At 58.9% G+C, this 22,993-nt stretch overlaps 1 protein-coding gene across 2 annotated transcripts; it reads left to right on the top strand.

Moving 5' to 3' along the window:
- Positions 1-3,559: 3,559 nt before the first annotated feature.
- On the top strand, positions 3,560-22,988 carry LOC130709266 (uncharacterized). 2 transcript variants are annotated; one of them, XM_057557378.1, is made up of 3 exons: positions 3,560-3,890; positions 16,319-16,505; positions 20,796-22,988. In XM_057557378.1, the coding sequence occupies exons 2-3, from the start codon at positions 16,355-16,357 to the stop codon at positions 21,356-21,358; spliced, it is 714 nt and encodes a 237-aa protein (XP_057413361.1). In that variant the 5' UTR covers positions 3,560-3,890; positions 16,319-16,354; the 3' UTR covers positions 21,359-22,988. The 2 variants fall into 2 exon arrangements, 1 of the variants encoding a protein (XP_057413361.1); XR_009009786.1 differs by lacking the exons at positions 16,319-16,505; positions 20,796-22,988 and adding an exon at positions 5,191-5,413.
- The last annotated feature ends 5 nt before the right edge of the window (positions 22,989-22,993 follow it).

Raw genomic sequence — 22,993 nt, 5'->3', positions numbered from 1 at the left:
GCCTTTGTCTGCTGGGAGGTCGCAGAATGGAAGTGAGACAAACTCACTTTGTCTGAGTTTAAGAAGAGGAAGGGTCTGTCCCCAGGGGGTGGGGGGGGGGAAGCCACCAAGAGCAATTTTGGACAATATTTGTGATTCTCTGGTGTCCTTCACTCCTCCCCTAATCCCGTTCTCCGATGAACTTGGGATCTGGCCTGACTTGGGGAAGCCACACATGGTCTCTCAAACACCCTTCCAGCTGGACAAGCCTGGCGGCCCAGAGTTGTGCCGGATGGACATTTTCTGAAGAAATAGAAGGAACAGGATTTTACTCTGAGGCCTACTCAGGAGCCAGCTCCATCTTCCCTGCTCTGTGGCTGCCGGTGGGCTGGAGCTGCCGACCCTGGTTCCTGCTCAAGGTCCAGCTTCAGTGCAGCCAGGAAGGCGCCCTGGGAAGCAAGGCCTGGATCCCAGGCTCACGTTAGGGACTCCGGGAGGAACAGATCAGGCTGGGGCACGTGATGGAAACATCGGAGAATCAGTCTTCCTGCCGTTGGGAAGGCCGTGGTGGACAATCGGCCGAGACCCCCCCCCACCAGCTTAGGGGGTCCTCAGACTGGTAGGTGGAGGACAGAAGAGGGAGTGGCCCCGATCAGGGTGGACGAAGAGGGGCCCCTCCCTGTCAGGCTTCCCCTTTACCCCAAAGACTTTGTTGGCAGATTATAATATCTGGCTTCAAAAGTGAGGTCTTGTTTTTAAAATTGCTGTTGCATCTTTAAAAAAAAAAAAAAATCCTGGAACCTCTTAGCTGTGGTCTGTTTCACCTTCTGCATAAACCCAAAAAAAAAAAAAATGCTATGAAGAGAGTTCTCTTTGGGGGGTAACCCTAACAGTCTCTGAGGCCACGAGTAGAGCTGGTAAAATTGAAATGGAAAAGACTGAAATCTCCTGACATGAGGCAGAACAACCCTAAAACACAAGCTTTTATTTACTGGGTTTTTTGTTTGTTTTAATGGAGAGGGGTTTGAAAGTAAAATGCTGCAAAGTCTCACTGTGAAATTTTGGACGGGAAACTTGTTTCAGTCCGATTCAGGAGTCTTGCCTTTAGGGATGGCTCAGAATCCATGTGGATGGATAAATGGGGCACCTCTGCAAACGGCCGGCCAGGCCCCCTGTTGAATCAGTGGCTAAGAGGTTTTCTGAGTAGATATATGACCCCAGAGGTGATGGTTATTGCTAAATGAGCCTGGCAGTTGTGGTGAGAAAATGTGTGCATGGGATATACAAAGTAAAGGCCAAATTTTCTTTTTCTGTTTTTGGAGTAATAGAATTTCCCCTTAAGATGAAAAAAAAAAGAATGTTGTCCCTGTTGCCCCGGTTTCTAAAGGCAGGGCTGGGTTTTTCTGTGAATCGCCCTTCCTTTAATTCTAGGATTTCAGATGGTTACGAAGAGCATTTAGCTGAAATATTTACCTGCTGATTTGGGGCTCTTAAATCTAGATTCGTCTTTCATGTGTTTAAGAGCGATATTTACATTCAAATCAGCCTTTTATAATTACATTTTAAATTATAATGAAATGACGGAGCCGGGGCTTCAGTCTTCCATATGTTTTAACAGTAAGAGACGCTCTGGTGGGTTGCATATCACATCCCCAGCCCTGGGCTCCGAGCGGGCGTGAGCAGGCACCGGACACGCAGGTGCTGGCCTGCAGGGCCACATGTGTGTCCTGAGCATGTCAGGGTCCATGCATGTCACCTGCGGAGCCCTCCCCGCCGTGCCAGGAGGAGAAGGGCTTGTGGATGGGGATTCTGGCCCCGGCACTGTGGCATGGCTGCCAAACCTCACAGCATGCAGTTGCATCCGAGAAGGGCCTGGTTTGGGCCTGGCTGCCCATCCGCCCTGGCTGATGTCTTGTGTCCCGGACCCCACGCTGGCCCGCAGGCCTTGGGGCGGAGGCCTTTATCTCCTGGGCAGCCAGCTGGGCACAGCAGCGGCCACTTCTGGTCGTGGTGATTGTGTGTGTGTGTGTGTGTGTGTGTGTGTGTGTGTGTGTGTCGGGGAGGCCGGGTGAGGGAGGGTGCCCACCTCCTCCTCTCAGGGCGGCCCCCAAACGGCCCCACAGTTTTCAGCGGCTTTCCCCACGGAGCATGGGGGACCCTCTCCTCCCGGGGCCGGGCTGTTGGCAGCCGTGCCAAGCCGTTCCTGGAATGGAATTCCCAGCGTTCCTGGTCGGGCGCGTGGCATCGGAATCCTACCTGCTTTGTCTCTGGCATCAGCTGGTGAGCTAGTCACGTGGCCGTGTGCGTGAGACCAGAGCCCGAAGATCAGAGGGCTCCTCCCGGCCTCTTCCTTCTCGCTCCCCCCCACCCCCGGGCCTTGTGCTTTGGGCATGGCCGTCTCTGCACAGGCATAAAGCAGTATTAAAATAAAACGTACTCCGGGCAGCCGGGGCGCGGGGGGAGCTCCCAGCCACAGAAAGGCCCGTAAGCCGGGGAGCAACCCAGGGCCCACGAGCGAACTCCGGCCTCGGCGGCCCAGCCTCAGTCCCTCCACGCGGTCCCTTCCACCCCCAGAGCTGGCCCTGCCTGCCCGGGGACCCTGCCCACACTGGCAGCCTTGTGGCTCACCCTGCACAGGGACAGCCTGGCGGTCATCGCCTCAGCTCCTGGCCACAGAAAGGGCCGATGGAGAGACCTGGGCGGCCTGGCCAAGCGGCCACGGCCCGTGCCTGCAGGAGAGGGCCGCCGAGTCCGAGAAATCTCCAAGTGAGAGTGCCCATGTTAGAAGCTCAAGCCCACTGACCCAGGCCAGGCACGGGTCACCTTTCCTCGCTGTGGTGGAGGATTTGCCTCGGTGAAACTGGTGGATTTGTGACGGTCTGAATAGGGTGTGGTGATGGGCCTGGAGCCCGACCCTGGGCCCCTCGCCGCGGCCTGGCTGTGTGCATTTTTCATTGTGTCGTCACAGCAGCCCTGAGTGGCTGGAGCTGAGACCCCTGTCCCGCGTACTGATGGGGAAACTGAGGCCGGGAGAGGTGGTGTGGCTTGCCCGGGGTTAGGTGGCCAGTTGGACCCAAGGCTGGGTTCAAGCCAGTGGTCCGGCTCTCAGCCTGACGGCATAACCTCCCAGGGCATCGGCTAGAGTGGGCTCGCTCCAGGGGATCCCGGGGAGCAGAGCCGGGGCGCTGGCTGCCGCCTGCCGCTCGGCTGGGCCCGGCGTGGGAACAATGTGGCCTCTATCCCGGGAGCAGCCCGGCCAGGCAGGCGCCTCACAACATGGCGCCCAGGGCCGCGCCGCCTGTCCACGGGGAGGGCTGGCGCCCGGGCCCGGCCCGGCTCCCGGCGTCCTCCTCGGGCCGGCCGCTGAGTGGCCAGACGCTCCTGCTGCCCCCTCCCTCTCCCGCTTGGCCAGCCGCCCCCGCCCTTCCCCCGGTGGTGGGTTTGGGGGTCCGGCCCACCCGCCTCTGCCACGTCTGCCATCCTCCCGGCACCCATGAGCATCTTTCAAAAATTCCCGGTGGGCGGGGCTGAGCCGTAGCGGCCGCCTCTGGCCCCCCCTCCCCGGGCAGTCAGTGCCAGATGAGAGCAGGAGACAAAAGTAGCATTTTCCTCGTCCTCCTGGGCTGGCAGCGGGGCCTCCCCAGCACCACTTGGCTCCTGGCAGCCCTGCCTCTGGGTGCCGGGGTGGCCGAGGCCCAGGCCGCGCCGGCCAGGGCCGAGGAACCGATGGACGATGGTGGCCGGAGACCAGGCGCCTGAGGGCCTGGTGGACGGGGGCTGGCACCTGGGCACGGCCTGCTGGCCAGCGGCCCCTGCCCTCCTCTGCTTGCCGCGGTGACCAGCCGGCCGGGTGAGGGACACCGTTTTCACTTCCTTGCTTTTGAGAAGCTCCTCATCCTCCTGCACCTCGGGTAAGTCTCCTTCTTCCCTTCTCTCGTGCTGGAGATAAGCCGAGGGCTCTGCCATCTTGTGCTCGGTGCCTGTTACGTTTCCTTCCCTCTAATTGGTTATCCGAAATTCAAAATTCTATTTCAGACCGCCCCCAGCCCCCCACATCTTCAGTGAAGTGAGCCCTTCCAAAAACTGCAGGGAAAATGCAGCAGCCAAACCCATTTATTTTTAAGATCCAAAGCTATAGGCTTTAGAAATCACAATAAAAATGAATGTTTGTTATTTCACAGTAGCTGCATGTTCACTTATAATCTGAACAAATGTTTCAGGAGGCATTAATAGGCACGGCCTACTCTCTCGTGCTCAGTTATGTCGGTTTTTTGGGGGGAGGTCTTATTATTATTATCATCATCATTATTATGATTTTAATTTTTGGCGACGCCAGGAGTGGCAGAGGGAAAAACACCAGAAACATCCATGCTCCTCCCAGCAAACTCCTCGGCAGGCAGGGCCAGGCTGGCACACGGGAGGGTGGATTCTGCTTTGAGAAACAGAGGCCCTTTCATTTTGTCCGGCATCTTTAATGCTGCCATGTCCACAGTTGAGCGATCCAGTTTCTTTCTCCCTTTTATTTTATTTTATTTTTTGGGAGGGGGGGGGAGAAAAGGAAGCTCTTTTCGGCTCTCAGCTTAACGTGGGGAAAATCTTTTAGGTTGTTTTGGGCTTTGTATTTTAAGCACTTATTTAAGCCCGGGGGTTCCAGCTAACATTGCTGTGCCGGTTCCTAACCCCCCTGCCCACAGACGGCTTATGGGGCGCACATGGGCACGTCCACCAGACCAACCCTCGGGGGCCCTGAGTGGTCCCAGGGCCTGCCTGTGCCCTGCTCTCATCCTGGTTTCGCATTTGCAGAGCTGTGGCCCAAGACATCCTGACCATCCAGGGCCTGAACCGTGGCCAGCGGGGCAGGGAGTAGAGTCCCTTGAAGACCTTTGGGTCCCTGGGCCACGCCACCGCTGCTGTCCGGGAGCTGGGTTCCGTGGCTGCCTGAGTTTCTCTGTTGGTCCCAGAACCTTTGCGTTTAAAAGGTGGGCTTTGCAGGGTTCGGCTCCGAGCTCACCTCCACCCTCTGGCAGGCTGACAAAAGCACCGCAGACACGGCCCGGTTTCCCCACGTTTGAGGGTAGCAGCCAGGGTCTTGATTTATGGAAAATGGAAAATCAGGCCCCGAAAGTTCTAAATTGCAACTAAGGGGAAAATTCCCACGTGAATACGTTTTTGTTTTCCTGATTCGGAGGCATTGGGGTCCTGTTTGTGCAGGCCTGAGCAGCTGGCTGGAGCAGACACCACCAAATATTGAAACTGAGCTCAGCGCACACGAGGAGTATCTGCGGCTGCTTTTGTTCTTAGATTCGACAGCAGTCGATCCTGGAGGATTTGGGGCTGCAGAGACAGGCGTATAGAGCAGAGATAATTAAAACATTTTCATGATTATGACAGCCACATTCTGCTGCTGCAAGCTGGAAGATCACTCCACCCAAATATTTAGCAAGCACCAAATAAAACACTGGTGACAAAATAAAAGTAATAGAAAAAAAACAGAGTGTAATAAATTCTAAAGGCAAAAGAGTCAACAGGATAGGGAGGTTGGTGGGGGGGGAGAGGGGAGGAAGGTTCATCATTTTTAAAGAATTTATACTTTTAATAGCTGCCCACTCATTTTTAAAATTTTTATTATAATAAAATTATAGTTTTATTATAATTAATGTAGGTGAATAGGTCTTTAATCCTAAATCCTGAAATGATAGGCAGATTTCCTGAGCATTAACTCATCTTATTTTTGGAAAAGGTAGGGGCAAGCAGCATAAAATCAATTAATTTCCATAAATGAGCATTTTCATTCTAAATTAGTATTTTCCACCGAGATTATGTTCATCTAATGGTTTTAATGTATATGGAGAACACATTTTCCAGCATACACCTTATATAGTTGAGATAGTTATATGTGATCAATTATCGTCTTAGTTTTTTAACTCTGGTAATAATACTTTACCTCCCCCAAATCAGTAAAATTCCACAGAATCTTTTTTTTTTTTTTTTTTTTAAATCCGGCAAAAATATCAGCATTCTCCATGGCACCCAGTACTTCTCAGCAGTATTTTTTTTTTTTAAGAAAGTACCACACATAGCAGTTTTCACATCATCGCTTCTATATAAATTCCACTATAGACTGAAATTATACATTCTCACAGCACAGATGGGCCGGTCTGTCATTATGACTGCCGGGTCCTTGTTGGAACACACAGCATATTTCAATTGTGGAGTCGACAATTTCGAAGAACTGAGGTCAAAATAAACAAGTTGCATTTGTGTTTAAAAGCAGTCTCATTAAATGATCTTCTGATCCCCTGAAAAATTTGATAGCAGAGCAACCATCACCTTTATTAAAGTTTAATTTAAAATTTGGTCTTCATCTGCATCTTTGTAAGACTCCAAATGCCCTATGGCAAAGGACCTTAAATGTTTTAATTAATTACCAATTTTTATCTTTTTTGCATCATGAACAGCCTAACACTAGATTTATATTAAAAAATTATGGGGTTTGGGACTTCTGATTTTAATATCTTCATAATCTCTGTAGAAGAGACATTAAACCTTTTGTTCTATGTACTTTCATGAAATTATTTTGAGAAGCTTCTGAAAAATCAGATGATAAATATCTTGCACGGTCTCAAGGTACATTTAAGTCCAAACTAAAAAAAAAAAAAAAAAAATTCAACAGGTAAACTACAAACACTAGCTATAAACTTAAAAAAAATTATCTCGCAAGATAACAAAATGCAGAATTTATTGGTCCATATCAACACACGTGAGGGCAGAGCAGTTTTACAGCCACAATAATTTGCAAATGATGGTAACTGTTTATTTTGTGAATTTGCTCACATTGTGAGGTAATCGGTTCTGAGGGTTCTTTTTCCGCCCCCTCCCTGTCTTGAAATGGTCACTTCTGCGTGTCTAAATTCTGGATTCAGGCTCTGCAGCTCTCAGCCTCCAAGGCTCTTCCTGGCCAGGAGCAGCTCGCCCAAGTGTCTGCGGTGCTGAATGAGAGAAGGGTGCTTCCCTCTGCTGTGTCCTGAATGCGCCCGACGCCCTTCCAATTGTGGAACTTCCAAAGTAGAAGTGCTTTGTTGCGGCTTGTTTATTTTAAGGAATGTACCTGTTGGCGGAGATGTTGGGGAATAATAGGAAAAGTGAAATGTTGATGAAATTTGCCAGAGCCGTTTGGGAGCTGCTCTCCGTAGCCGCTGTGCTCTCGGATTTTTTAACCATTTCATCCTTTCTGATGTTGGTCTTTTGACTCTTGTCTCTGAATCAGAAATGTGTTTATTATCAGCCCCGTGAATGTGGCACTGCTCTGGGGCTCTCAAAGATGAGGCACAGTGAAGGATCCCAGCCTTCCCGGGTCAGAGCCTCAGAGCGATGGCGTCATAGTAACGACAGTGGTGGTGGCAGTGGTAGTCATGACAATACTCCACCGTGTGCTTCGCACCATGCCAGGCTTCTTCGTGTTTGGAAAAGAAGGGTGGGTGGAGGAAAGCATGAGCTCCAGAACTCATGGCTGGGGTTCAAGCTGAGTCATTTTTAGTTGCTGGCTGTGCTGATCAAGGGTGAGCCATTTCACCCCTCTGTGCCTCAGTTTTCTCATCTGTAAAACGGGGACAGCAAGTGCCGCCACCTCACAGTAACACACATAAAGCGCTTGACGCGACACTTAGTTCATAGAGAGCACCCCATAAATCCTGTTCATCCTCGATTTATTTCTGAGTTTCAGAAATGCCCGCAAGGTGGGGGTCATCATCGCCATTCCTCCAGGGGAGGCACTGAGCCTTAGAGGGTCAACCAGCTGATGATGGTTGGGATGGATTCGAGCCACCCTCCAAAGCCTGTGTGCCTTGTGCATTAAGTGATAGTGTGGACACGCATGTCTACGCGGCAGCCCGATGTGGATGGCGTGCCTTTGCCAGTGTGTGTGCACCTTGACGGTACTGTAACACGTGTGCATACACACGGGTGTCCTGTGCTCCCTGGTCCCTGGGCCACCCTGAAGATGCCTGGCCGGGCGTTCCACTGCCCGCTGGATGGGCCGGTCTCCCAGCGCTGGGTGGACAGGCACCCAGGTGCACGAAGCTGGGCCGGCTGCACTCTGGGCCTCGGCCAGGCACCCTCGTTCTCCTCGGAGAGGCAGGCCATTCCGGATGCCGGCCATTTGCAGACCCGGAGGACTGGCATCGGGCCTCCAGCCCAGGAGAGGAAATGGCGGCGGGGCAGGCCCAGGACGGGATCGGGGAAGGCGGCCGAGGGCGGGAGCGGCCGGAAGGCCTGGGGTGGGCGCGTCATCGTGCCGGCACCCTCCTCCGGTGGCAGAGCCAGCCTTCCGCGCAGGTCTGCATGTGTGTGCACATGTGTGTGCCTGTGTGCGCATGCGCCTGCGTGCCAGGCTCGGGCCCCTGAGCCGCACACCCGGGAGCCTGAGCACGCCGTTTCCCCCACCCCAGGAACACGGCGGGGACTGGGCGCGGGGTTTGATGAGACGGCGTGAGCCCCCAGCCCTCCTTTGGGCAAACAAGGCCTCGATAAGGATGGTTCTTACTGCCGGGCCTTGATGCTTCATCTTTAAAGTGGGGCGACAGCGTCGGCCTCGGGGCGCGGTCACACGCGGCAAGTGGGAGCCTGTCTGGAGGCCGGGCGGCTGGCCTGTTTCGTCCTTCGCTGTGGCCTCGAGGGAAGAGCCCGGAGGCCTGGGCGCCCAGGTGAGCTGCCTGCCCCTCTCGGCCTCGGTTTCCCCGCCTGTGAGGCAGAGGTTAAGTCCTACCCACAGGCTTCTTGTGGAGGAAAACGATGTCACCTGCCATTGACGGGAGCAGGTTTGGGGGGCCCGGGAAGAGGGTCCTGCCTCGGGTTCCTGTGACTCTCGGGGGACTCGATGGGAGGCAGAAGCCGGACCCCCAACCCCAGAAGGGAGCCGGGGTGGCTCCGGGGGTCCTGGCTGCTGCAGCGTGTGTGCGGGAACCTCTGGCCCAGTTTCCTGGGCGCCGGCCCTGCCCCGGGATTCCTGCGGTGGGTGTGCCCGCGCTTCCGGCCGCCGTGGGTGGAGGGATCCTGGGGGCAGGCGGCCAGTTCCCGCCGTCCCGCCCGCCAGAGCCTCCAAGTTGTGCTGCTTCCTTCAACTCGATGGGACGAGGGGTCCCACCTGAGCCCGCCGCGCCGGGTCCAGGCCAGCGGCCCCCCACCGTGGCGGCCGAGGCCTCCAGCGGCTGCGTGGGGGGCTCGGGGTGTGGAGAGGGTGCCCTCCGGCCGGCGCCTTTGTCACCGCGAACGCGCAGTAGTAAGTCGCCAGCACTTCCGAGGCTCTCGGCACCGCGTGGGTGGGTGTGCCTCGAGGGTCTCAGCTTCGGGCCTGGTGCTCCTGCCCGGCCCGTGACCAATGCCAGCGGGAGGCCCAGGGAAACAACTTCCAGGTGGTGACTCCTGGGCCCGGCAGCGTGGCAGGCCACCACGGCCCCCAGCCTCGGTGGTGCCACGAGGGACAGGCGTGTCCTGCAGTCCATGTCCAGCTGCCAGGGGAGGGGTGAGTGAGACCGGCTGGGGCAGGACCAGCGGGGGGACCCGAGTGGCAGAAATCCCCTGCCTTGGCCCACTGGAGAGGGGCGGGGGCCGCACTTGTCTCCCCCATGGGAGGCCAGCCGATGTCTGATGTTGCAAACAGGACTCAGCTCCCTGGGGTTGGGGGGAGCTGACCTTCATTGACCTACTAAGTGCCAGGCCCAGGGCTGAGTACTTTTTTCTGTTTTAATTTTTTCTTTATTTTTTGGCCACATCACGTGGCATGCGGGATCTTAGCTCCCCGACCAGGGATCGAATCCGAGCCCCCTGCAGTGGAAGTGCGGAGTCCTAACCACTGGACCACCAGGGAAGTCCCCAGGGCCAAGTACTTTAATCAATTCTTTTTAAACATCCATTTTTAAATTTAATCTGCCCAATTCCATTTTGTTTCAACATCCAATCAGAGCCAGCATGTGCCAGCGCTGTTCTGGTGCTGGAATAGGGCACAAACAAGACACCCTTGTGGAAGGTGGGTGTTAACGGTTCTCTCTCTGAGAAAACCAAGGCTCAGAGAGGCCAAGGAATGTCGCCAGAGTCACACAGCTAGCAGGTGACACAGCCTGCACCCAAACCCAGGTCCGTGACTGCAGGACCCACACTCTCCCCGCCGGCCGGGGAACAGCGCGCACAGGGTCCCTCTCACAAATGCTGACCTCGGCGCGTTCTCCCCACATCGCCATCACCAGGAGGACCTGCCCTTTGGCGTGGAGTTCTGCCCCAAGGGAGAGCCAGGATTTGCCTCCATCCCTCCCCCCCGAGGAACCATACACTGTGGTGGTTCTGGGGGCCCCCAGGACCCGTCTCTGCGTGGGTTGCTGTTTCTCTAGGATCTCGGGCCTGCCGGTTGGGCTGACGAAGCCCCCTAGCGCCCTGCTGGGCAAGGCTCCAGGCCTTTGTGCTCAGAGTGCTGGCCGGGCGAGGACAGCGCGCAGTGTGGCAGCAGGCGATGGCAAGGAGGGAGCCGTGGGTCATCCTTCCTCTCAGTGTTCCTACGGCCCAGGGTGGGAAAGTGTACGAGGTTGTAGGCCCAAGTGATCTCGGAAGCTCTACAGAGAGTTTAACACTCAGACACCAGGAGTCAAACCTTTGGGGGATGCTGTAGAAACCCACAACAGGCAAGACCATTTTGCAGGCTTGAGCATTCTCAAAACGGTCCTTTCTGCTCTGTGCCAAATCCAGACCCTTCCGTTGTACGGGGAGCCTGCTGTGTAGACCAGGAGCCCAGGGGTTTTCTCAGGTTTTTCTCCTTGGGGCTTGTTGCAGGCACCATTCAGCGTCTGAAGGACCCTGACCTCTGTCCCGTGGAGACGCGCTCACCTTATCTTGGGGTCCGTGGACCGGCCGGGAGCTGGGTGTCATCGGCACCTGCTGAGGTCTGCTCCATGGCCGCGTCCCAGGGTGAGGGGGCTCCCACAGGTGAGGGCAGACCAGAGGTGTCGGGGTGCCGTGTGCAGGGCAGGGTAAGCTCTTGTGAAAGCGGCTTTCTGCCGGCGAACAGGCGCCCCGTCATGTGTTAGAGACCCCGCTGTCGGTCCCCGTCTGCCCGGCCCCCTGTGTGGTACTCTGTCCCTGATCCTGCAGCGTCCTTGCATAGCAGGGTGGCCCAGCGCCCACTTGATTCTCCAGGGCACCTGTCAGAGAGGGTAGGGCGGCCCCGGCTTGGGGTGCAGGAGGGGACTGGGGGCATTGTCCAGCGACCAGATGGGGCAGACCTTGTGGCGCGCCGGGCCCCCAGCTGGAGGGCTAGAGCCGTGAGGGCTAGGGTCTGTCCCCAGCTCCCAGGCGCGGGGGGCGTCACTCAGCAAGCGTGGGCGCCCTCCAGGAGGCCCAGGCCCAGGCTGAGATGGTACGGGTGGGGAACAGAAAGTCAGTCTGGAGCAGTCAGTGCGAGTGCCCGAGGAATCCGGGAGGCCCCCTGGAGGTGGCAGACCCACGGCCCCAGGCTTGTTAGCGAATCCAGCCCCGGGCCTGCCACGTCCCAGGGCCGTGCTGCCAGGCGCCGCCCCTCCCGCCGCCCCACGCCAGCCCTGCACAGGCCACATCTGCTGCCGCAGCCCTGCCAGGGCTCCGCCTCCATCCCCATGGAAACCACGGGGACTGGGGGTCCTGCTGCATTTGGCCCGCTGACTGGTTTCCATTAGAGGCAGCCTGCTTTCCTTGAGACTTGCCCCTGAAGTTCAGGGCTCCTCCCAGGGGTTTCCTCCTGCATTTACTGAGCGCCGGCCTCTCCTGTGCCAGGGCACCCAGTGGTCTCGGCCTGCCCATCCTGGCCGACATCCCTCAGTGGGGTGAGCGCCCAGAGTCCCACCCAGGGCCGTGGCTGCTCTCGATCTTAACAGGCTACAGGCTCAGACCTCGTCTCTTCTCACCCAGGACCACCAGCTGCTGAGGCGCGCACGCTGGACCGGAGTCAGGGGCCCCGGGCTCCCGTCCCAGCTGTGCCATAGCGTCGCTAGGGGACCTTGAATGGGCCCCTTCCCCTCTCCTGGCCTCAGTTTACCCCTCTGTAAAATGAGAGGGTTGAAGTGTTTCTCCAGTTCCTTACAACACCACAAAAGAAGGAGAAAGAAAATGAAGCTGCAGCAACGCCAGCTCTTCTGGAGTCTCAGTTCAGGGATTTTTGTTTTCAAAGAGGGATTTTTTTTTTTTTTTTAAAGGAAGGAGCCATGGAATTTGACCGGAGATCAAATTTGAGAGGCCAACAGCCAGCCAGATCCCGCGGACCCACAGTGGGGAAGGCCGGGCTTGGCTGTGGGCGGCTGTGCCCGCCAGGCTCCGCTTGGCATCTGTTGGGTGCCCAGTGACCTGGCTGTGAATGCAGTGAGCAGAGGCATGCACCGTGCCCCTGACGGAATCCAGAGGGCTCTGGAAAACTACCCGAGAGGTTTCCGGAGGTCAGAAATGTGGGCAGAAAATGAGATCCAGCTTTAAAAAAAAAAAAAAACCCAGCTGGCTCATCGTCCAGGGAGACCGGGAGCCTGTGAGAGACCTGGGGGAGCGCTGATGCTCAGTTATCTTTGAAGAGCTCGCCCAGGGCTGATCCGTGGCAGCTGCTGCAGACCCAGCCTGACGCCCTGGTGGAGGTGCCATCTTCCCCCACTCCTCCTTTCACAGGAGATGACGGGTGACGCTAGGGGACATTTTTGCCCAGCCTGCCCAGTGGGTGCTTTGGCTCCTCCCATGAGAACCCTCAGCTCCCACTTATTGTGAAATGTCACAGGTATCGTGGGGGCTGGCTTCTGCTGGGTCCCTGCAACTGCTGTACTGGGGACACTTTCCAGCTTATGACAAGGAGCAGAACCTCAGGGGCGACGGGCCTTCATAGCAGCAGGGAGTGGTTTGCTGGGTGGTTTGGGCAGATTGCTTTCCTCCCTGGGCCTCTGTTTTCTCATCTGTAAAATGGGGGTAGTGACACTGACCTGCCAGGATAGTGTGGAAATTAGGTGAGACTTGGGGTCAAGGCTGGATACGTGGTAGGTGATGGTGTCAGACTGCACCCACCCCACATCCCCATCGTGAATGAAGCAGGCAGCACATCCCAGGATGCCGCAGACCCACGGCGGGGCTGACCCTCACCCGGCCCGTCTCCAGGGAAAGTGGGGACAGGCTGACATTTCTCAAGGTCACCGGGAACCCGCTGCTGGAAGGCCCTGGGTAGCCAGCACGATGGATGGTGCTTCCTCTTCCTCATCTGAGCCCAGGGAGCACGAACCTCCCTGCCGGACGCCGCCTGGGTTTGCTGACAGGTTGTGGTGGCAGGAGAAGCAGCCGACGGGCCCTGGGGACATGGTCATTGCAGCTCAAAGGGTAGGCTGGTAGCATCTTCCGTTTTCTGTCCTGGGCAGGAATGGAGCTTTGGTCTGAATGACGGCGCCCCGGGAGCCACTGCCTCTGTGCACCCCAGCCCGGCCTCCCCAGTAAAGTAGGCCGAGGGCGTGAGCTCGGAGAAGCAGCCTGCTGCGCTGGCTGAGGTTGATTTAGACGCACAGGGAGACTGGGATAATGTAGGAAATGATGGAAATTTCCCCAGGGAAAGAAGGAAGCAAAGAAAGAGGAGCTTAAGTGCCCAGATAATTATAAAGCCTGGCGTGGTGATTTATGGTGGGCGGGCGGGCTCCCCTGGCCGGCAGCACTGCCCCCTCCCGTCTCGGCCCCTTGTGCCCGGAGACCAGCAGGCGCCTCCCAGCACCCAAATCTGGCCGCGTGTCACGGGGATGGAGCCCCTCGGTGTGCTGGGCCCTGACGTCAGTTATCGGGGCGACCTCGCGGAACTCTTGACGTGCCCCCCACCTGGAGAGCTGAGGTCTGGGAGGCTGAGCCCCTCACGCAGCTCTAACTGGTGGCGCCCAAGCCAGACTAGCCAGTGTCCTAAACCCCAGACCCTGCCCTCTGCCCACAGCTGCGTTTGGGGCCTCAGGCCGGCAGGGCCTGGGAGGCGGCCCATTAGAAAGGTGACAGGTCAAAGCAGGGCGGCAGCTATCACTGTCGGTGCCACAGGAGGGGGACAGCCAAGACCACAGAGTTGGGCAGAAGTAAGAAGGTGCGTTTCCTGGCTTGGATCTGGGGCCGCCCTGTACTTAGATGAGAGACTCCAGGCAGGCTGCCTGGACAGTGCACCATTTTGGGCCTGACCTTGGGTGGCTTCCACTGGGGACTTTCCTCTGCTGTGACCACACCCATCCCCGCCCTCTTAAAATTCCCGGGGGATGTCCCCACAGCTGCTGACCTGCCCAATCATCCTCGACTCCCTGCCACACCCAGACCGTCCCAAGTCCTTCCAGTTCTTCTGTCTTTCAGCATCTCCCTGACGCCCTCCTCCACCTGCCGGATGGTGCCCGTTGTCTTGCCCACGCAGGCCTGTGCCCCGTCTCCCATCCTGCAGGCTCCCCTCCAGCTCCTGGCTGCAGTCCAGCCTCCCCTTCATGGGACTCGAGAGGCCCCCAGCAACCTGCCCTCCCCCTTCCACGGGGCTATCCCCCACCTCTCCAGACTGTGGCGCAGAATCACCTCCTCTTGGAAGCCCTCCCTGCTCTCCACATGCCCACTGCCCTACAGACCCGTTGCCCTGGGAGACTGGGCGCCTTGAGAAGGACAGGCCAAAAGCACCAGCCCGGCACAGGGCAGGCTCTTGGGGAACATTTCATGAATGAACAAAACAGAATCCAGAGACTGAAACAAGAAGAGAAGGCTGTGCACCAACTCCCTGAGTTCCGGGCTGCACGTAAGCCATCAAGCGCGCCACTGCGGCCAGCGGGTCAAGGCGCTCGGAGAAAGAAGCGGACAGAGTTTACTTTTCCACCTCCACCAGATACATTCCCTTTTAGGTCAAATCCGGGGCTTGTGAAACCACACCTTGTCACAAACGGGTGTGATGGCGCTGGATGGACAGGCCCAAGCTCTGCACCCTCATGGCCGGGAGGGTGGACTGCGGGGTAACGCGGGGCCGAGGGGAACCACGCTGCTTCCTGGGGGTTCCAGCTGGGAAGACCAGCTGGTAGCGGTGCCCATGGGGCTTGTGGGCCTCTTCCCCGAAGATCGCTGGGTATGAAAGGCAGGGGTCCGTCGGCCCATCAGATGTCATCGGTGGGCCTCGGCACATTCTGTTCAGTTAGAGTAGATATTTCCAATTCACAGATATCCTGCCTGGTCCTGCCCCTATGTTGTCACAGCTCACAGGGGTCCTCTTCCTCCAGGGGGTGATGACAAAGTGCGGGGCCCTCTCACCTGCCCGCCCCCGGCAGTGGCCGGTTCCTTCCAGGTCAGCCCTGGGCCTGCAGCCCCTGGGTGGGACCCGCTGCAGCCCTCGTCTTCCCGTCGGTCACCTCCACGGGTTGGTGGTGAACAAGCGTGTCGGTGCCCAGCACCCTCCCAGGGGCCTGGCATCTTTGTCCCGCTGTGGAGGGTCGGGAGCAGCTTCCATTCAGCCCTTTTCAAAGTGTACCTTGGGGAGATCACGGCTGACCAGCGTGCAGGGGCCTCGGTTGCACCCGCAGCTCTGTCGTCGGCCTGCTGCGAGATCTTGGACCAGTCCCTCCCCCGCTGTGAGCCGGTTTCCCCACCTGCTGCACCATCTCTTTGATCTCCACCTGTCACGTCGGGTGGGTCTCTGGAAGGTTCGGAGGGGCCAGGTTTGGGGTAGCTGCTTTGGGCGTGTGAAAGTGTTCCTGGGCTTTGAGTTGGGATCCTCCGCCTTGTGAGGAGGTCACCTGGTGGCAGGTTCTGTGGCCGTTCAGAAGGACACTCCGGGGTGGAAGTGCTTCCAGAAGGGCAGAGGCCCCTCCGGGAGGGAGCTTTGCTGTGTGTTGGGTTCCCAGAGAATGCAAAAAAATGTTTGTTGCCTCTTTCTCCTTTTTTCAGTTTTCCAGAATCATGTTTAATGAGCATCTATTCTTTTTGCAACAGAAAAACAAAATTTAAATTACAAAACTAACCACCTGGCCAGAGTGAAACTGACCCACCCAGATTCTCACTGCATGTTCTCCCCAAAAGAGAGACGTTACACAAGGCACGGGCCGTCACAGTGGGGGCAACACCGTCGTCCTGGTGCATTTTGTCCATTTAAAAGGAGTAGAGGCCACTTGGGGGGAGGTGGTGCTCTGACGCGGTGTGTCCCCCCCGAGAGGCGGCGGGGCTGCGGCTCTGAAGCAGAGCCTGTCCTTACGTCTGGACATCTGGACGCACATTAGGGATGTTCCGAGTCTGATGCCTGGAAACGAATCTGTAGGGAAAGCAGGCCTCTGTTTTGTCGTCACGCTAGAGCCAGGCCGTTATTTTGCCGTTCCAGACACCGTCCTCGTCCGTGACAGACCCCATGTAGCAGATGCACGTCTGGCAATGGCTGGCTTTTCCAGAACCAACTTGGAGGTTAGCCTGGTGTTGGCGGTTGCCTTTTGTGAGGACCTACTGTGTGTGCCGGCCAAGCTCTTGGGAATTCCGCGTTCATTCATTTGCTCTGATGTCAGCTTCAGGCGGTAGGTGTAAATGGCCCCTTTTTAAGATATGAAACTGAGGTTCAGAGAGGCCAGGTTCCTGAAGACCACACAGCCCAGAAGGTTCTCTGTGGCCTGTTTGGCTCTGGACCGCGGCCTTCTCCCCAGGGCTAGCAGGTCTGCTACTAGAGGCTGTGTCGACTTGAGTTCACCTGCACCCTGACTGCACTGCCTGCCCTGGTAGCCGTCGGCTCCCCAAGTCCCTACTGGAGCTATTTTGGCCCAAGTGAAGTGGCAGAGCTGGGGACCTACCCCTGGTTTGTGCATCTGGCAACTCAGGGAGGCTGGAGGACGTGGACCAGAGGCTCGCTGGCCGACTTCTGACTCCTCCTGACCTGTCTTGGGCCCCTCGGAGGGCTTGGGGGCCCGGCACGGCATCACCCAGGGCCAGGTCCCAGTGGTTCCCGCGGCATCTCTGCAGGTACATTGAGGGGTGGTCTGTGCACGATTCGTTAGCAACTGGCGTTTGCAGGGGGGATGTTTCTCCTACGTGCGACCTCTGAGAGAGGCCAAGTTGAATGCTGAAGACCAGCGTGGACAAGGCAGGGCTGAGCCCTCTGGGGGTGCGGGTGGGCTGTGTGCCGTGGGCCTGGGCCCTGAAGCTTGGCTGACATCAGAGTTCCTGCTGGCGGCTCAGAGCCTCCTGCCCGAGGCCCGCCCTCAGCTGTGTCCACGCAGGCCCCAGCCCTGGCAAGTTGGCCAGCTGTCAGACAAGAGGCTGGGAGAAATGCCTCCAGGCACCAGAGTGCAATGACTTGTCTTCTGTCCTCGAAGTGCCCTGGGGGGTGGTCGGCAGTGGACGCAACCGTCTGCTGAGCCCCACTGCGCGTGGGCACGGCATGTGCCTCGTCTGTAATCATGCGTGTGAATCTGAGGAGGTGGCATCGCTGTCCCTTTATTACAGACGAGGAGACTGAGGCTCAGAGAGGCGAAGGGGCTTGTCCAGGGTCACAGGACAGAGCTGAGATGGGAACCCAGCGGCCTCCGGAATGTTCCACAGGGCAGGGGCAAGGAGGGGCCGGGGTGAGGTGGGGATCAGCCTCCGGGGCATCCTGCTGGGCCCAGTGCCGGTGCCAACCTCAGTGGGCCAGAAACTTCCAGAGGACAGAACCGCCTCTGATCAAAGAACCGCCAGATGGCCCGGGCCAGCCGTGCCATCCAAGTGGCCACATTGTGGGGCACGGGCTCTGAGCAGTGCCGGCCCCTGGGTGATCCTGGGGCTGGGAGAAGGGAGCGTTGTTATGAGCCAGCCTTGGGTTTGGGACTTTGACTCTTGTCACCTGTGATGTCACAGCCCTACGAGGTGGACCGGCTGCCCCACATCACAGGTTAGGAAACTGGACCAGAGAGGGCGGTCCTGTGCCGGGAGCCACACAGCAAGCAGAGGCAGCGGGTCTGGCTGACTCCCCCTCACTCCCACTCCCCCACAACCTGCCTCATAGATCCTGGAACATGGGGGGCTGCCGTTCGGGGTTCACTAGTGACCCTGAGACAGGCTGAGGCCCCTGGCCACCCTTCCAGCACACGATGCGGGCCGGCCCGTCGAGAGAGGGCGGCCTTGGGAGGCTCAAGCCGCCCCTCGGTGGCGTGATGCACTCTCAGGAGAGCTTTCAAGGCTCCGAGGGCAGGTAACGCGCCGTGTCTGACCGGAGAACGCAGGGACTGGGGGCAGGCAGGGGGCGAAGACCTCAGGCCGAGGGAGCTGGTGTTGCCCAGGCGCCTCTTTGTGCCAGGTGCCGGACCAGGGAGCCCAGAGGGCACTCAGCCTCGTGGTTCCGTGGTTGCTGTTGGGCAAGTGGGTGAAAGGATCCGGGGGCACTGCGTGTCCCGGAGGGAGGACATCCTGTAAATGCTGCTGTGAGGTCAGACATGGGGGGTGCTCCCTGGCCCCAGAATGGTCCCGTGGGCGGCTGTCCCAGTGAGTTTTCCAGCCATGGCCACGTGTGGCTCCTGTGACTTTCAGGTATGCAGCCAGGGCCCCAGAGCCGCCCCTGCCCCTGCAGCCGGAGCTCCACGCACCGGTCAGGATAGAAACCCCGTCCCCGCCGGGTGCGCGCAGCGGGCGTGGGGTGGCCTGCGGAGCGGCCGGCGTCCACCTCCCCTCGCTCTCCTCTGCTGAGCGTGGCCTTGTGGTGTTTCACCTCCCCCCGCTCCTGTGCCCTGGAAGTCTGATTTCTGACGCCAGCGTCAGCTAGAGGAATACTGACCTAGGCTATTTGCGAAAGGGGGGCCTCAGCGGCTGGGCCTGTGGGCGTTCAGCGTGCTGCCCACAGTGGTGCCCCCCTTGAGCGCCAGCCGGGCTGTGCTCGCCGTCCAGAGGGAAGAGTGGGTGAGAGTGCCGTCGACTCCCCCGTGCTGTTGGAGGGTCCCTGGTCTGTGGTCTCTCCTGGGTGGGCCCCAGAGCTGTTGCCCCGTCACCCAGGTGAGGGGCCGTCAGAGGGATCCTCACCAGGCAGCGGGGGTCTGTTCAGCCCATGCCACTGTTAGGAGAGACAGGGAGGGAGTCCAGCCGTCCAGGCGGGGCTGCGCAGCCTCAGGGCCGTCCCTTCTTGATGGGCCGGGGGGGGGGTAGGTGCTCCCCCCGATATAACAGGACGGTGATGTGCTCACCAGAAGCCCGTGCAGGCTCCGTGCGGTGGTGGCAGCCAGGCCTGGGCTGACCTCCTGGCCCCCAGCTTCTCTTGGAACCTGCACAACGCTCTGGGCCGCAGACCTGGTGGTCCCCGTACTACAGTCGGGGAACCTGAGGCCGCGAGAGGCGCTGGGCAGCGTGTGATGGGGAGGCACCCCGAGCTGCGTGACTCGGGGTCCTGAGCCCACGCCGCGTGTAGACAGGGTGCAGTGGGCTTCCAGGTTCCCGTCTCCGTTTCCAGAAGGTGGGGTCTTGCGGCAAGCTCGACCCAGCATCCGGGGCTGGGGGCTCGAGCCCATCCTTGGGAAGCCGCCAGCAGGTCCCCTCTGGCCTCTGAGCACCTTACGAGTCCCATGCGTGTCCCAGAGACCCTGCCCGGCGCCCGCACAGCTCTCACACGTCTGTAGGGAGCTCGGCCCCGGTCCCCAGGTGACAAGGACGTGCTCCTGAGAGGACCGGCATCTGTGGGAGCCACACGCCTGCGCCTGGGCGCGGGCAGGAGAGCGTGGGGTCACCAGCACGCTCCCGGGGACTTGGCGCCCAGACCCACCTTCCTCCCGGCCACCCCGTCACGCGGGGCCTGGGGCAGAGGCCTGAGAAAGGAGCAGGGCCTGGGTAGCTGCCCTGACCTGTGAGTCAGGCCAAGGCCCAGCAGAATTCCCGGTCATGGCGGGTCAGACCTCTGTCTGGATTTGCTGTTTCGTTGTCACGAAGGACGAGCCATCCCTGCTTTGGGAGAGCCTGTGCGCCTTCAGCGGCCTGAGCCCGGGGCAGGGCAGGAGCACCGGGCCAGGCCTGGGAGCTGCCGTCGGCCGAGTGCCGGCTGCTGGGCCTGCGCTTAGCCTTCGGGGCCTGCTCGGTCCTAGGGTGTGCCCTCACTGGCTCATTCGGGAAAGACCCAAAGTCACGCTTGCACCTTCTGTTCCTAGGTATTGGGCATTGTTTGAAGAGCGAATGGGACGTTTCCATGCCTCCTGGGGGCCGGGCACGGTGCTAGCCCTGAGGGTCACACCGCTGCCTAAGAGGTGGTCCCTGCCGCGGAGCTGCCTGCCTGTGGGGAGACAGGCAGTGCGAGCACCCGTGAGCTGATTTCAAGGGACCCCCAGCCTATCGCTAGAGCTGACCTATTGCTCCCGATCCAGGAGGCCCCCCTGGGGGAGGTAACCTAACGGATGGGTAGGAATTAGGCCTTTGATGGCAGGCCAACATTCTGGCCCCAGGGAACGGTGGGTGCCAAGGCGGGGCCGGAGTGAAGCGACGACCTCGCTCTGCCAGGAGCAGGCGCCTCGAGTCTCGCCAGCCCCCTTCCTCTGCAGACGCTGGAGGATGTGCGTGGCAATCAGGGCTGCAGGGGAGCCGGCGGTCGGGGTTTGAGTGTAAGTCCAGCACCAGGGGTGGCAGTGGGGCAGCCAGACGGTCAGAAGAGGTTTTCTTTGCGGTCCTTCGCCTCTAAGGCCCTTAACCTCTGGGCGCCGAGGCAGCTCGGCGGCAGCACGCAGCAGGCTAGGCCCATCTGCAGATGCAGCACGAGGGGGTAAATGAGAGGTGTGGGGAGAGGCCGCACTGAGCCCCGCTCCGTGCTCGGGCCGTGAGCCACCAGACCTGCTGAGCTGACTCCTCGGTCACTTTATTTCTTGCAGAACATGGCTGGTCCCAGAGCACCCCCAAGAAAGTGCACACCTGTCGTGGCCTTCAGAAGACGCTCCAGGACCACACGGCCAGGTGGATGGTCTTTGCCCTGCGTCTGGGTGGTGAGGCAGCCCAGGAGGTGAGCAGCCTGGCCGGGAGGGGAACATGGACCCGAGACCCCAGCACCAGCCCCTTCCTCGCAGGCCCCAACCTGCAGCCAGCCGGGCCCACCCTGCCCAGAGTTCCCAAGGGGCGGGCTTGGCCTGGCCCCCGGCAGGTGGAAGAGATCCCGCTCCGCCACCCGGCGCGAGGGAGTAGAGCAAGGGTTCCCTGTCCACTCCGGTCCCGCCAAGCCCCGCGCCTGCCCTGTGGCCCGATTGTGGCGCCGGCCGGCTGGCCTCCTGGAAGCCGGTGGAATCAGGGAGGCCCCCCCCAGGTCGTTGGCGCAGAGACTCCCCTGAACCAGCTCTGTGCTAGGGTGCTCTCAGCGCCCACGTGGGTGCTGTCAGCGCCCACGGCCCCCAGCCCCCCTCTGACGAGCTGTCCGGCTGGATGGGCTTCTCTGGTGGCCTGAGCCTCGGTTTACCCATCTGTAAGACTTAGGCAGGAATACCTCCTAGCAGAGTTTGGGGGTGCACAGCGTAGAACACCCGTGGCTTCGGTGAGAGCCTGGGGGTGGGACACAGTCTTTGCCCCCGAGAAGCGGCAGGGGTTTATAATCCACCGAAAGACAGAAAACTCCCCAACGTGGCGCTCTCCTGGCCTCCTCTCCCTTCGCCGGAGCTCAGCAGGGCCCGGCCTCATCTGTTTGTTACTTTGGGTTTACTGTGCTGGGTGCTGAGTGAGAGGAAGGGGTGGGTCGAGGCAGCGCCAGCTCCTGCCCCATGCAGCATGGGGACTTGTGGCAGCCTCCGCTCCAAGTGGCGAGGGGGCTTTGTTGGCAGCATCTCTGAGGCAGCCAGGAGGGTTTCAGTGGCCCAGGAACCCAGGCCTGCCGTGGCCACGTGGCTTCGGGTCAGTTTCCCAGGCTTGGGGAGGGCATGGAGGTGGCCCTGTTAGCAGGGACACTGCCAGAGGTGGCTGAGTAGGGAGAGGCGACCACTCTGAGGCCTCAGGGTCTTAGCAGCTCCACGGGTGGTCGTGCGTCTGTTTGCACATCACCGGGACAAGGTGCCCCCCCGCCGGGGGGTATTCCAGACCCCCGAGGTCCTCTTGTCAGTGTTACGAAGCATCTCCTGGGACAGCATCTGAGGGCTCATGGGAATGACCACACTGTAGCAGAAGACTAAGCCACAGCCTAGGGTCAGACTGCCGGGCCCCAGCCTCACCCCACCTTCCCTGCCGTGTGATCGTAGGGAAGCCATGGCCCCTGCCTGGGGTTCTGTTTTCTCGTTTGCAAAAAGGGCGTCCCTACTTCTCCCTGCCTCCTTACCAGACACCAAAGAGCAGAAGGGGATGCCAAACCTGGCTGAGAAGCGGGGGTCTGGCTCGGGACCAATCACAGCCCACCACTTGCAGAGATGAAGCCTGCTACACACACGGCCCTCACCAGTCGTATAGGCAGGAAGGGAACTAAGGCGTTATTTGTTTTCTTTTTTGTTTATGTCTTGCCGCATTAGAAATATATGTGAAGCAGCTTAGAGCAATATTGACAATGCAGAAGGGTAGAAATAAACAGCCGAGGAAATTGGGGCAAAGGGAAAATCGCAGGTAGGCCTAGAGAATCCATGTCATGTAGGCGCCTCCCAGTTCTGTCAATTCAGCTCTGAGCTTCCTAGCAGCCAAAGCAAAGAGGAAAAGACTATCCCTTGCAGGAAGTGCTGTTTAGGGAGTCCTGTCTTCCATAGTGATGCTGAGAGAGAGCTGCCTGGTGCAGACACTCAGGGTTACCCCAGAGGCCCCGATGAGGCCGGGGAGAAAGAGAGGGAGGGAACTCCCTCATGCTCAGCACAGCTGCACCCCTCCATCATCCTGCGCATCTCACGCCTTGTTTCATTTAGTTCTCCCAAACCCTGGAAACCTAGGTTGAGAGAGCGGCAGTGAGGACCCCCAGCCCTCTCTGAGCCTGACTTTGACCTTGTGTCTCTCCGTCCCCGAGATCTACATTCTTGCAGCCACGGCTGCTGCCCCTTGGAGAAGGTGACCCCAGAAAGCCAGGGTGTTTCAGCCCCAGTGTTTTGGGCACAAAGTCGCATTGATGCAGTGGTCT

The sequence above is a fragment of the Balaenoptera acutorostrata genome, chromosome 11 (genome assembly GCF_949987535.1).
Source record: "Balaenoptera acutorostrata chromosome 11, mBalAcu1.1, whole genome shotgun sequence".
NCBI classification, from domain to species: domain Eukaryota; kingdom Metazoa; phylum Chordata; class Mammalia; order Artiodactyla; family Balaenopteridae; genus Balaenoptera; species Balaenoptera acutorostrata.
The sequence above is the reverse complement of the archived record's forward strand: the minus strand, read 5'-3'. Positions and strand labels throughout refer to the sequence as shown.